General features: G+C 41.3%; 2 protein-coding genes across 2 annotated transcripts in view; both read right to left on the bottom strand.

Moving 5' to 3' along the window:
• LOC306938122 (protein NLRC3-like) overlaps positions 1 to 15654 on the bottom strand; it is a 359664-nt gene that overhangs the window by 108973 nt on the left and 235037 nt on the right. The window lies entirely within an intron of this gene.
• Positions 1 to 15654, bottom strand: part of LOC306938671 (protein NLRC3-like) — a gene marked incomplete at both ends in the record, with an annotated part of 38896 nt that overhangs the window by 7524 nt on the left and 15718 nt on the right. Inside the window, 4 exons of the mRNA XM_079522938.1 lie at positions 10726 to 10853; positions 11907 to 12075; positions 12516 to 12544; positions 12881 to 13049. Coding sequence (XP_079379064.1) covers positions 10726 to 10853; positions 11907 to 12075; positions 12516 to 12544; positions 12881 to 13049 — 495 coding nt within the window. The remainder of the gene's footprint in view (positions 1 to 10725; positions 10854 to 11906; positions 12076 to 12515; positions 12545 to 12880; positions 13050 to 15654) is intronic.

The raw sequence follows: 15654 nt of genomic DNA on the forward strand, positions 1-15654 counted from the left end.
TGATCGCGGAATGTGCCGTCGCTTTGAAATGACATTCCGATTCTAGAGGCAAATCCACTCCACCACTCTGTCCTCGCATCGAATCCTCTCCTCCTCGCTGGGGGCGGAGCTAAGGAGCGAGTGGAGGACGCGAGGGGAGTGAGCGAGTGTGAAAGTTGCGGTATTGGAATTTGGCTTTTGTTATTTTATAATTATAAAGGAAGTGACACACTGACAGTAGGCAAAGAGAGACTAGCATAGACAGAGACAGACAGAGGCCCAATCCCAATCGCCTCCCTCAAGCCCTGAGCCCTGAACCCTCATTGACTTTAATGACGTCAGCTGTAAGTGCTTGAGGGTGAGAGGCTGCAAGGGCTCCAAATTGTTGTGAAGGAAATGGGACAGCACTTTGAAGATGTGCCATTCATGACAATTTGCATCACTTTATAAAACAAACTGTCCTTATTCACAGCAAGTGCTTTAACCCACTCAGGGCGGGAACCCCTTTTGGTGTTTTAAGCATTATGTTATACTTTAGCTATTGAAAAATAGCAGATCTACAAGCTCGGCACTCAGTGCCGCGCTACGAGCTTGTAGATCTGCTATTTTATAAAAAACGTGATAATGTGGCGCAAATCTTTGAATATATATATATATTCTTTCAGAGCAAATGTTTTTAACTCATATCTTTGCTTCTGAGGGGTCCCTGGAACAACATATTTTCAGATGGGGTCAGCGGCCAATTACATACATTTTTGGGTGTCCTTGATGTAAAAATGTTTGAGAACGACTGACATTAAAATATGGGGTTTTCAGAAAACTGTTTAAATTTAGAAGGCATTTGTAGAATCGTCCTCAGGTCTAATCCTACTATAAATGCGCCACATCTCTGTGTGCGTGCGTGTGTGCGTGTGTGTGTACGGTTGTAATGCACGTAACTCGAGAACCGTTTGCCCCACCGACTTCACACACGTTCCACACCCCCGCAGGGAGTGCAGTGCCCGGTATCGAGTCGGTCGGACCCACGGTTCTCCAAAACCACCACAAAAAGCTCTGGTCAGGCTCTGCCAGTGGGCCCAATGAGGCCAAGTACCCTCACCTGTGCAATTTCCAGCCTCTGCCTCAGCCAATCGATTGCCATGTCTATCATGTCTATTTTTAGTATTTAAGCTGATATTTTATTAGTTTTATAAAAACACTTTCCTGTGTGATAGGGGTTGTAATATCCATAGATAATAATATTCATAATATGCATTATAAATTGCATTTCCACATTATTTTACTTTGCTCAATGGTCATTTCTATCATGTTTCACTTATTATTATTGTTATTAAATATATCCTATCCTTCCATTCCGTCTCCTTTTGAGAATAGTGAGAAAGCACTATTGTTTGTTGACATTCTAACCGCGATACATAACTTATTTGCATTCTTAAATGATTGACGTTCAGAGGATCCCCCTCATTCCCCTGGTAACGCTATGAACTGTGGGTAATTTCTTTATCAAAGTCAGCCTATGGCCCAATCCCAATCTGCTCCCTTGCTGACTCAATAATGAGCCCTCACTGACTTAGGTGCGCGTTCATGTGAAGTCTGTGAGGGCTTGAGGGATGTCCCATTTGAAATCGTTAAGTCAGTGAGGGCTCAGCCCCGCCCCTTTATGCACCCTTTGCCAAAGTCAGCATCGATGCTGACTTTGGCTGACTTTGACAAAGAAATTACCCACAGTTCATAGCGTTACCAGGGGAATGAGGGGGATCGTCTGAACGTCAATCATTTAAGTATGCAAATTAGTTATGTATCGCGGTTAGAATGTCAACAAACAATAGTGCTTTCTCACTGTTCTCAAAGGGAAACGGAATGGAAGAATAGGATATATATATATATATATATATATATATATATATAATAACAATAATAATAAGGGAAACATGATGAGAAATGACTAATGAGCAAAGTAAAATAATATGGAAATGCAATTTATAATGAATATTATTATATATGAATATTACAACCCCTATCACACAGGAAAGTGTATTTATGAAACTAATAATAAAACGATCAGCTTAAATAATAAAATAGACATGATAGACATGTATGAATAGGCCAAGCATGTAGGCACTGGCTGTGAATAAGGACAGTTTTTATAAAGTGATGCAAAGTGTCATGAATGGCGGACTCATCTTCAAAGTGCTGTCCCATTCCTTTCACAACAATTTGGAGCCCTTGCAGCCTCACTGACTTAGCGATTTCAAATGGGACATCAAGCCCTCGTGGACTTCACATGGACGCGCAGCTAAGTCAGTGAGGGCTCATTGAGTCAGCAAGGGAGCGGATTGGGATTGGGCCAGAGAGACTCTTTGTTATTTTCAGCACCCTCCCAACCCAGTTTTAGCCTGTATTAAAACCTCCCAACCCAGTTTTAGCCTGTATTAAAACCTCCCAACCCAGTTTTAGCCTGTATTAAAACCTCCCAACCCAGTTTTAGCCTGTATTAAAACCTCCCAACCCAGTTATAGCCTGTATTAAAAGGGCAATAAAACCCAGTTCTCTGGTTAAAACGTCAATCCTGTTTCCTCCCTTTATTTTCTAAGTTAGTGAGACAGCTTGAGGGACCGTAAACGCTACAGTACTTTACTTGAGTATTTCCAATATCCAACACTTTTATTTCTATACTCCACTACATCTCAGATTCCAAATATTGTACTTTTACTCCATTACATTTAGTTACTAGTTATTTGTAGATTTGGATTATTATTACAAAACATACATTTCCCACTTAAGCCCATATACATTTTGGCCATTTGAAAATAGCAGATCTACAAGCTCACAATGCGTCGCATCACGGTGCATATTAGTGAATGAGGCCCATTGTTTCTGTCAAAAGATTTTTATACATTTGAAAACTTGAAATGGGACATTCTGCATAAAGAGTACTTTCTACTTTTGGTACTTTAAGTACATATTGATACCAATACTTTTGTACTTTTACTCAAGTACATTTTGTATTCTAGACTTGTACTTGTAACAGAGTATTTCTATATTGCAGTACAAGTTGTCAACGTGGTGCGACTCGACGCGTTGTAATCTCAGATCTGTAGTTTCTATGAGCGGTGCATCCTCTCCATTACGCAGCTGTATGTGTACGTGTCTGTCTCTATGTGTACGTGTTTGTCTCTATGTGTACGTGTCTGTCTCTATGTGTACGTGTCTATCTCTATGTGTACGTGTCTGTCTCTCTGTGTACGTGTCTGTCTCTATGTGTACGTGTCTGTCTCTATGTGTACGTGTCTGTCTCTCTGTGTACATGTCTGTCTCTATGTGTACATGTCTGTCTCTATGTGTACGTGTCTGTCTCTCTGTGTACGTGTCTGTCTCTATGTGTACGTGTCTGTCTCTCTGTGTACATGTCTGTCTCTATGTGTACATGTCTGTCTCTATGTGTACATGTCTGTCTCTCTGTGTACGTGTCTGTCTCTATGTGTACGTGTCTGTCTCTATGTGTACGTGTCTGTCTCTCTGTGTACGTGTCTGTCTCTATGTGTACGTGTCTGTCTCTATGTGTACGTGTCTGTCTCTCTGTGTACGTGTCTGTCTCTCTGTGTACGTGTCTGTCTCTATGTGTACGTGTCTGTCTCTATGTGTACGTGTCTGTCTCTCTGTGTACGTGTCTGTCTCTCTGTGTACGTGTCTGTCTCTCTGTGTATGTGTCTGTCTCTATGTGTACGTGTCTGTCTCTCTGTGTACGTGTCTGTCTCTCTGTGTACGTGTCTGTCTCTCTGTGTACGTGTCTGTCTCTATGTGTACATGTCTGTCTCTATGTGTACGTGTCTGTCTCTATGTGTACGTGTCTGTCTCTATGTGTACGTGTATGTCTCTCTGTGTACGTGTCTGTCTCTCTGTGTACGTGTCTGTCTCTATGTGTACGTGTCTGTCTCTATGTGTACGTGTATGTCTCTCTGTGTACGTGTCTGTCTCTCTGTGTACGTGTCTGTCTCTCTGTGTACGTGTCTGTCTCTATGTGTACGTGTATGTCTCTCTGTGTACGTGTCTGTCTCTCTGTGTACGTGTCTGTCTCTATGTGTACGTGTCTGTCTCTATGTGTACGTGTATGTCTCTATGTGTACGTGTCTGTCTCTATGTGTACGTGTCTGTCTCTCTGTGTACGTGTCTGTCTCTATGTGTACGTGTCTGTCTCTCTGTGTACGTGTCTGTCTCTATGTGTACGTGTCTGTCTTTTCTTTTCTTGTCATTTCTCAACCGGGAAGGCTTGCCAGAACCGTCCCGGTCCCCTGGGCGCGTTCCTGGGGGTCTGGATGTTCCGGGGACCCCCACACGGTAACTCTGTCATTTCTCCAAAAATAATCAAAGTACAGCATAGAGCACAGTACACTACAATACAGTACAGAGCAGTAACTATACCAATAAATGTATAGTTGCACCGCTCAGTTCACACAAGTGTGATTTTTATTTCCAGTTGTCTTGTATGTTGTTAAATGGAGCGTAGAACAATGCAATGATCAACACGGAGATCACTTGTGACTTTCTAACAAAAACGAGACACACCTGTGATCTGCACACATCACGGCTCTGCACCACCTTTCATGCATCGCACGTCAGAATTGAACTTATGCCAAATATAGACGAAATACATGTTATTTACGACCAGGTTAGTGAATGAGGCCCATTGTTTCTGTCAAACCACATGACCTTATCTTGATGGTGTTAAGGACCAGGCCAAGAGCACAGAGTAGAGAGCACAAGAGTTTTCAGGACAACATCAACCAAGTATACAACAGTGTATAAAATGTTAATGTGTGATGTTGACACAGACAGACAGATACTCACGTTTTGAAATGAGTGTAGAATTAAACCCATCTTCTCCTCCATGTTTCACTCTGTAGGAAGTAGAACAACAATGCATCAATGTCTGACTGTCTAACACAACGTCTCCACTAGCTGACACTACAGTGTTTCACTCTGTAGGAAGTAGAACAACAAAGCATCAATGTCTAACTGTCTAACACAACGTCTCCACTAGCTGACACTACAGTGTTTCACTCTGTAGGAAGTAGAACAACAATGCATCAATGTCTAACTGTCTAACACAACGTCTCCACTAGCGGACACTACAGTGTTTCTCCTATCATTATCTTGGCCCTGCAGCTCATCCAGACATACTCACTGCTGCCCAGTTTGGATCTCATCACCTCCTCAGACCTTAACCCCTATAGCACTCCACTCTCCTTTTATACCTTCTTGATGCAACTTTACTATGCACATATATCTGGGATATGTCTTGTTCTTAATTTAGATTATTTTTGTTGTTTAGAGTACACTTTTAGAGTTTCTTTGAGGCACTGCATTGTTCTCTCTGCATGCTTTGTGACGTCGTGTCAGAGTGAATACTGTTAAGGGAAACACTGCACTGTCCAACATGGACACAGCCCCAAGTCTACTCACTTGCAGTTCTCCAGGACTGAATCATTCACCACGTTGAGGCTCAGGTCCAACTCTCTTAGGGAGGGATTAGAGTTTACAGCTGAGGCCAGAGCTTCACAGCATCTCTCTGACAAGCCGCAGTGAGCCAGTCTGAAACACCAGATGAAAACATACATAAATAAATGAATGAATAAAGAACACATTTATAATATGCATTATTCCTGGATTTAGAACCTGCTTACAGCCATCTATTAAAGGAGACTCTTGTGTCACTTAGGGTGCCTTCACACCTGGATGATTTAGTTCCATTAACACTAGCACGTCTAAGCGGTCCATCTGACCGATTTTGAAGTGGATTTTCTTTGCCCATGAAGTTCTGAGAAAGTTCCCCTTGCATGACTTTTTCTAAATATTCGATTCAAATCATCTCCGTTTTGTTTTTCATCTGAAATGTTTTCTAAATATGATTTTAGGCATACTTATACCTACTATATCTGCTCTTTTTCGCCCAAATGACCTCCATCACCCTTTCTCCCCCGCAAGCAGTGAAGTTCACACCTCCCTCCCGGCTGGAGACGGGCATTGTTCAAGCTAATGGGTCATTTGCATTCCAACTACTTCCACATGTAGGCAAACTTACATTGCGAATTTAGACTAAATGTTGTTTTAGAGGTTATATTTGTTATATGCGGTTTGCAGAAATAACAATGTCTGCCTTTATTTTTCCCGAAATGGAAAAAAATATATGGTGAAATATGGTGTGTTGACTGACTGGCGTATTGTTTCCACCAAGCGCATAGCTCAATAGATAAATGTTGACTATACACGCCATCTTTATAGCATATGTAAGGTGGTGATGATCAAAATAAATCAATTATCCTGGTTCGGAGGGCACGCTAAAACCGGCATTATAGCCTGCTGCTGCTGTGGATTGTTCCACAGCCTATTCTGGCATATAAATATCGCCAGCTCTTTCTAATCCGGATCATGTTTTTTTTTAATTCAGGCTATTTTCAATATACCCTGCAGAAGGCAACCTGTTTGCCGAAACGTTGGAATAATAAAGTTTATAGCATCGTGACTACGAGCTGTGCATGGTCTGTTTGACCCGACCGACATTTCCTTTCCTTGGAGCGAGAATGCTTGCCGATGCGATTCCAAATAAAAATGACAGTGTTTGAAATCATTCCAACCCGATAGACCTCCCGAACATCTAAATGTTTTGTCAGTCAAAAGATAACAGTTCTGTCCGTCTTTCTTTGTCTGTAAACTTTTCTGCACGCGACCAGTGGAACTGATTTGCACGCACGGCTCTCTTTTTTTCTCTCTCCCTCTCTCGCGGAGGCATGTAAATGTTCATGAATCCAAGTAACTGAAGGTGAGGTATGCGGAAATGCATTTTAGATAACCCTGTAGCACTATTTGTGGCGGTGATGCGTCACATGACTTGATCTATCCTATGGTATATAAACCGTGCTGCTACAAACCTTCTGCTGCTGAGATGCAGACCTCTGGAGCTGGCACAATCAATCAAATATATAATAATTACATTGATGCGCCCTTGCCCCTTAACCATACACGTGTAGCCTATAATGTTTCCCCCTCTATATAAAAATGACTTTATTACTCTAATGTCGTATTTCGTCTGACTGAGCAATGCGCCTGGCTCTGGCTGTTACAATAACGTGTGGTATTTTATTGGCTCAATACAAAGTCGGACAGTGTTTTATCCGCTCCCAAACTGTGTTGGACGCAGCTGTTACCTCCTGACCGAGCTGACGCACCCCCAACGCCCAGTATTGTATTTGTTATTTGGTCTAAATAACAACGCTCCACACGTCCCAAACTCTTCTCCCTTCTGGCTCCAAAACTATGGAATGCACTTCCCATCACAGTCAGAACTGCAGCCTCACTCCCAATCTTCCGCCGTAGTCTGAAAACCCACCTCTTCAGACTCCACCATGGCCCGTAGCACTTGCCCTAGCCTAGCCCCTTAGATAGCACTTTATATAGACTTAGATGGTATTTTGAACAGACTTATAGCTTGTTACGTAGACAGCACTACAATTTACAATTTAGGCATTTAGCAGACGCTCTTAATCCAGAGCGACTTGCATTAAGCAATAACAAAAGCATGGCATACATCACATATATAAAAAGTAGTTATCATGAATCATAAACTAAGAACGTAACAGTGGAGTATCTATGTTAACTATACATACTATACTATATAATATATTATACATGTGTACTATAAGTGCTATGACTACATAAAGTGCAATTCTAGAGCTGTCTACGTAACAAGCTATAGGTCTGTTTAAAATACTATCTAAGTCTACATAATGTGCTATCTAAGGGGCTAGGCTAGGGCAAGTGCTACAGGCCATGGTGGAGTCTGAAGAGGTGGGTTTTCAGACTACGGCGGAAGATTGCGAGTGAGGCTGCAGTTCTGACTGTGATGGGAAGTGCATTCCATAGTTTTGGAGCCAGAAGGGAGAAGAGTTTGGGACGTGTGGAGCGTTGTCCCGGCGTTTTTAGTGAAGGTACCTCCAGCTTCCCTGCGTTGGCTGATCTGAGTGCGCGGGAGGGTTTGTAGGGTACGATCATACTTGTGAGATATGGGGGGGCCATGCCTTTGGTTGCTTTGAATGCCAGCATCAGAGTTTTGTATTCTGTGCGGGCAGCGACCGGGAGCCAATGGAGGGAGCGGAGAAGGGGGGTGACGTGTGAGAATTTTGGCTGGTTGAAGACCAAGCGGGCTGCGGCATTTTGGATCAGTTGGAGGGGCTTAAGTGCACAGCACTAGAATTGCATTTTATGTAGTCATAGCACTTTATAGTACATAGTATAGTATGTATAGTTTACATAGATACTCCACTGTTACGTTCTTAGTTTACGCATGATTCATGATAACTACTTTTTATATGTGATGTATGCCATGCTTTTGTTATTGCTTAATGTAAATCGCTCTGGATTAAGAGTCTGCTAAATGCCTAAATTGTAAATTGTCTAAAAGGATTTATATATATATAATCCGTTAATCACACGATCAAAGACCAAATAATTTGCAGGCAGCTGGCGTTAATTACCTCGCTCTGCGCAAGGGTATTCAATATAGCGCTCACACCGTCACTATAATTATAGTTTGGTAAACTGAAAAAATAAGTCGAGTTGTCCTGTCGAGTTTAAACGCTGCCTTGAATTAGTTGGAATGTGACATTTAGAAGACAATGGAAAGTCGTCAACCCCCCGCCGCGGGGGGAGAGGTGTGAAGAGCATTAGAAGAGATGCAGGGAGAGAGTGGCCAATGGAATTGCACAAAAAACACGGTCATCTTGACTGTTAGCCGTCAGAGTAGTAGGTGAGTTGAGTTCAGACATGCTAGTGTTAAAACAAACCCTGGCCCCCGACATAATCATATTTGAACTGGGAACCCCCAAATAATGATATTTGAACTGGGGACCCCCCAAAATAATATTTGAACTGGGGACCCCCCAAAATAATATTTGAACTGGGGACCCCCCAAAATAATATTTGAACTGGGGACCCCCCAAAATAATATTTGAACTGGGGACCCCTCAAAATAATATTTGAACTGGGGACCCCCCAAAATAATATTTGAACTGGGGACCCCTCAAAATAATATTTGAACTGGGGACCCTCCCAAAATAATATTTCATGGGGACCCCTCGATATAATATTTGAACTGGGACGCTCTAAAATGATGATATTTCAACAGGGGACCCCCCAGAACTACAAGCTCACAGCGCCTCACAGTGAGCTTGTAGATCAGCTATTTTCACGATGTTTGCTTCTTTCTTCCGTAATATTAGTATTAATATTATTAGTATTAGTAGGCCTATTATTATAATATAATTAAGAAGCGTGATAACTGTGGCGTAGCTGCAATGGGTTGCCAATACATAGTAGCCAATACATTCGCCTTAAAGGGATATTACGCTTTCAGGCATGTTTGGGGTAATTTTCATGTCTCTCAGGCACATAGGCTTGGGTTACCATGATATCAAGCTTATTAATACGTTCTCGCCATAACATTCATATTATATTCACATAATACAGTACATAATAAACAGAAGTGATGAAAATTAATGTGGTAAATTGTGATGATATTAAAGGTTATGCAAGGGAAGTCGGGCAGTGTTTTCTCCTGTGTATGTGTAGTCTTGCGTGTGCGCGCGTGCACGCGTGCGCCTGTGTGTGCAGGCTCGCGTGCGTGTGTGTCGTGGTGTGAGTGGGTGATTGTAACAGGGGGAGTGCCAGGAACAGACGCATCCTCGCCGGATTGGTGCACAGAGGACGACGCCAAGTTTAAAAGGCTGTCAGAGAGCCGGCGACAGCGAACCCGTGCCTTCCTGACTCCCAACCCGTCCGCTCCGTTGTTGGCTCTGTAGCCACTTGTGCATGTGAAGCTGAACAGATAGCCTAATACAACATTGTCTCACTTGATCCAGTATGTAGCTGACAGATAACAGTCTGACTTGAACACGGCCTCCTGCCAAGTTCTGCTCCGCTAGGCTAGGGTTCTCAGCTAAAGAAAAAGGGGGGGGGGGGGCTGATCTTATGTTTTTCCCGTTTGTATTTTGTTTTCTGACAGGGAGGTTAGCGATTGTATTTTGGTTTTGAATTCATTGAGGTAAGCATTCCCTTTTTCTTTCTAGTTCTGTTTTGATGTTCAGTCCTCCGCTCTTGGAGATTTTGTACCCGTTGCCCGAAGTGAAGAGAGAAAATAAAAAGAAAACATCGAAAAGTAAACTGTTTGGACGGCGGTTTTCTTGGGAGCTGGGAAGGTCGGTTTTCCACACTTTATGTTGTCTCGGTTCCCCTAGGCCGAGACATCACATGGGGGCTCGTTTTGGTAAATGGTAAATGGTGCATTTATATAGCGCCTTTACCCAAGGCGCTTTACATAGATTGTGCATTACATTCACCCATTCACACACACATTCATACACCGATTGCGGCGGAAGCCATGCAAGGATTTCCAGAAGGGTCCCTCAAAGGAAAATGTTGACCGGTGTACAAAGGACAACCTGTTATTGCTGGTAAATATTTTGGGGGTTGATGTGCCACTTAATGCTAATGAAGATGACCTGAAGCAGATTCTGAGTGAGAAATTGGAAAAGGGTGGGTTATTTCATGGTAGCGGGGGGGCCGAGGCACGGGATGCGTTGACACACGAGGGAACGGAGGAGCCACATGATGACGCTAAGGCAGACCGTGCTGCTCAGCTCCCGTCCAACATAATCTACAATGTCAAACCAGCATGATGACTATGTATCTTACTTTAGAACTTCCAGTCTACTGTGTGGGCTCTTCAGTGAAGCACAGAGCAGCTCCACTAGTCCTGAGTCCTGCAGGTCGTTTTCACTGAGGTCCAATTCTCTCAAATGGGAAGGATTAGAGATGAGAGCTGAAGCCACAACTTCAACGTCTGTCTTTCTGAGTTTACAGCCAACAAGTCTGTAAATGCAGATTAAATGAGAGATTATCAAAACAAATGATACATAATCATATCTGAACTGGGGACCCCCTACCCTGAAGAATGAAGATACATATTGTGAAAATAGCCAAACTACAAGCTCACAAAGCCTCACAGTGAGCTTGTAGATCGGCTAGTTAGACAATGTTTGCCTCTTTCTTCCGTAATATTTGACAATTTGGTTTTAAAAATGTTTTAAAAGTAATATAATTGTACCTTAAATCCTAAACCACACCCAAAGGGTCGGGTCGGGACAACCACACCAATGTAACTCCTTGCAACTCAATGAGTTTAATTGGTGTGGTTTTATCTTTTTAAAAAACACTTTGTCCCGACCCAACCCTTTGGTGTGGTTTGGCCTTTAGAAATGTACAGATACTCTGTATACTGTACACTTATACTGTTGGTTTGTCTACTGTTCAGTGAGAAAACAATGCTGCACATTAAGCTAATCATCTGGGGACCCCCTTGGGGGTCCAGACCCTCAGTTTGGGAACCACAGACCTAGACTAATAGAATGATAATTGATTGGTACAGTAGGTAGATGCAGACTATTGATTATGTATTCATGCTTATCACTGTAAAGCTCGATAACTGTGGCGTAGCTACAAGGGGTTGAAGTCGAAAGTAGCCGATCTACAAGCTCACTACAAGCTCACAAGTGTTGCATCCTCGACGCGCTGTGATTCAATTCAGTTCAATTTTATTAAAGTGTCAACTCACAACAAGTTGTCTCAAGACACTTTACATGTAGAGCAGAGAACCAACACCCTGAGCATTAAGCAATTTGGAAACAGTGAGCTTGTAGATCAACTATGTTCAGTGTGCAACCACCCTATATGTTGAAGTAGCCTATACATTTGCCTTAAAGGGAAATTAAACTTTCAATCATCACCACAGCATTCATATTATATTCACATAATACAGTATATAATAAAACAGCAGTGATCAAAATAAATGTGGTAAATGTATCTTACTTTAGAACTTCCAGTCTACAGTGTGGGCTCTTCAGTGAAGCACAGAGCAGCTCCACTAGTCCTGAGTCCTGCAGGTCGTTTTCACTGAGGTCCAATTCTCTCAAATGGGAAGGATTAGAGCTGAGAGCTGAAGCCACAACTTCAACATCTTTCTTTCTGAGTTTACAGCCAGCAAGTCTGTAAATGCAGATTAAATAAGAAATTATAAAAACAAATGATACCTAAATAATGATTTGAACTGAGGACCCAATACCCTGACAAGCAAGAATTGTAGGCATTTCATTTAGTTTGACTCGGCTGCACAGATACATGTTGTTTTTGCGTCTTCCGTAATATTCGCCAATTTACCAAATTGGTTTTAAAAATGTTTTAAAAGTCATTAAATTGTACCTTTAGAAATGTGCAGATACTAGTCTGTATACACTTAAACTGTATGTTGGTGTGTTTACTGTTAAGTGAGAAACCACACTAGTTGCACATTAAGCTAATCATCTGGGGACCCCCTTGGGGGTCCAGACCCTCAGTTTGGGAACCACAGGCCTAGACTAATATAATGATATTTGATTGGTACAGTAGGTAGATGCAGGATATTGATTATGTGTTGATCTGTTGCGTACCTCGGTAAAGCTTGATAACTGTGGCGTAGCTACAACGGGTCGCACGTTTAAAATAGACGATCTACAAGCTCACAAGCGTTGCGTCCTCGGCGCGTTGTGAGCTTGTACATCAGCTGTTTATGGTGTGTAATCCAGTTGTATGACCAAGTAGCTCAGAAGCCTATACATTTGCCTTAAAGGGTTATTACACTTTCAAACATATTTGGGTCATTTTAACATCTACTCAGGCCCATAAGCTTGGGTTACCATGATATCAAGCTTATTAATATTCTCACCTCAGCAATCATATTATATTCACATAATACAGTATATAATAAAACAGCAGTGATCAAAATAAATGTGGTAAATGTATCTTACTTTAGAACTTCCAGTCTACAGTGTGGGCTCTTCAGTGAAGCACAGAGCAGCTCCACTAGTCCTGAGTCCTGCAGGTCGTTTTCACTGAGGTCCAATTCTCTCAAATGGGAAGGATTAGAGCTGAGAGCTGAAGCCACAACTTCAACATCTTTCTTTCTGAGTTTACAGCCAGCAAGTCTGTAAATGCAGATTAAATAAGAAATTATAAAAACAAATGATACCTAAATAATGATTTGAACTGAGGACCCAATACCCTGACAAGCAAGAATTGTAGGCATTTCATTTAGTTTGACTCGGCTGCACAGATACATGTTGTTTTTGCGTCTTCCGTAATATTCGCCAATTTACCAAATTGGTTTTAAAAATGTTTTAAAAGTCATTAAATTGTACCTTTAGAAATGTGCAGATACTAGTCTGTATACACTTAAACTGTATGTTGGTGTGTTTACTGTTAAGTGAGAAACCACACTAGTTGCACATTAAGCTAATCATCTGGGGACCCCCTTGGGGGTCCAGACCCTCAGTTTGGGAACCACAGGCCTAGACTAATATAATGATATTTGATTGGTACAGTAGGTAGATGCAGGATATTGATTATGTGTTGATCTGTTGCGTACCTCGGTAAAGCTTGATAACTGTGGCGTAGCTACAACGGGTCGCACGTTTAAAATAGACGATCTACAAGCTCACAAGCGTTGCGTCCTCGGCGCGTTGTGAGCTTGTACATCAGCTGTTTATGGTGTGTAATCCAGTTGTATGACCAAGTAGCTCAGAAGCCTATACATTTGCCTTAAAGGGTTATTACACTTTCAAACATATTTGGGTCATTTTAACATCTACTCAGGCCCATAAGCTTGGGTTACCATGATATCAAGCTTATTAATATTCTCACCTCAGCAATCATATTATATTCACATAATACAGTGCAAAATAAACAGAAGTGATTAAAATGAATGTGGTAAATGTATCTTACTTTAGAACTTCCAGTCTACAGTGTGGGCTCTTCAGTGAAGCACAGAGTCCTGAGTCCTGCAGGTCGTTTTCACTGAGGTCCAATTCTCTCAAATGGGAAGGATTAGAGCTGAGAGCTGAAGACACAACTTCAACGTCTGTCTTACTGAGCTGACAGCCAACAAGTCTGTAAATGCAGATTAAATAAGAGATCAAAACAAATGATACCTCATTCACTGTCATGGAATTTAACTAAAACATCTCCTATCTAGTTATCCAGACATACTATAGACACCACTTGACAGCACAGAATGACTGTACAGAGGAAGATAGACATTTTGATATCAAAGATTTCAACCAGCAGTTGAAGGAGTGAAATGAAGACTGAACAACAACATTGCACATTTACTGCCTAAACTGTGTAAAACCTTTACAAAAAAGCTGCTGGAGACCAGCATTCAGTCTCTATTTCTGTTCCCTGTCTCCTCAAGCTGGGCCACAGCTGTAGGCTTTACTGTTAGTTTGAATTTACCCCAATATTATAATATTGCATAACCTACAATATTATACCATTTCATAACCTACAATAATAACATTTCACAACCTACAATATTATTACATTTCATAACCTACAATATTATTACATTTCATAACCTAAAGAATGTTATGTGTTGTTTTTGGCAGCACATTTTGATTTTAGTTTGAATAGCTTTCATTTCATTTTAGTCACCTGGAATGTTTTAGTGTTTAGTCTAGTTTTAGTCGGCTAAATGTCATAAGATTTTAGTCGACTAAATCTACAGTTGATTTAGTCGACTAAAATGTATTGTGGCGGGCCTTGATGCCGTCATGACAGATTTTTGCTGAAAATAGCCGATCTACAAGCTCACAGCGCTGCTGCGTTCAGCATGCAATCAAGTGTAAAATGACTTATACTGGATATCTTGTCCACTAGTCCCCTCCTAACATTTTAGTCTAGTTTGTATTTGTTGACAAAATTGTCAGTATATTTAGTCTTAGTTTTAGTCATCATAGCTTAGTTTTCATTTAGTTTTCCTCAGTGGAAAAAGGTAGTCGACGAACATTTTTTGTCATAGTTTTAGTCGACAAAAACAACACTGGTTATAACATTTCATAACCTACAATATTATAACATTTGATAACCTACAATATGGAACAAGAGACAGAACCAGGACATGCTAGTGATGCTCTGACCAGCTGGACAGTTATAAGAATGATGAAAGAATTATCCAATTTTCTTTTCTTTTTTGTTAACCCAAGAAAAGGAAATGAGCAACTCCAAACGTTGCATCAAACATATGCACAGCAGATATAAGAAGTGTCTAATATTATTAATAATGTTCCTTTGTCCCACTACGCTACTGGATGGTAACTGTTATCTTTATTTTGAACGGTGCAAAAACATAATCTTTTCTTTTCACTTTTCTTCTTTAATTTTCTTTTTTTCTGTTTGTTTATTATTTCATTTTTTTATGTTTTTAGTTATCCTTCTGACGCTGACAATTGATTTAATTCGCCAGCTACAACACTTAGGACCCAAACAACATTATCTTTAAATTCTTGCCAGAATGTTGTGCACCTTTATGCTAGCCAGATGATGACACTTAAGACTTTGATGACCCCATAGGCTTTCCTCTGCCTTATCACACACATGGTCCCTGGAGGATGGACCCTACAGATCATATCACACACATGGTCCCTGGAGGATGGACCCTACAGATCATATCACACACATGGTCCCTGGAGGATGAACCCTACAGATCATATCACACACATGGTCTCTGGAGGATGGACCCTACAGATCATATCA

This window comes from Electrona antarctica (assembly GCF_951216825.1).
Source record: "Electrona antarctica genome assembly, chromosome: 15".
Taxonomy (NCBI): domain Eukaryota; kingdom Metazoa; phylum Chordata; class Actinopteri; order Myctophiformes; family Myctophidae; genus Electrona; species Electrona antarctica.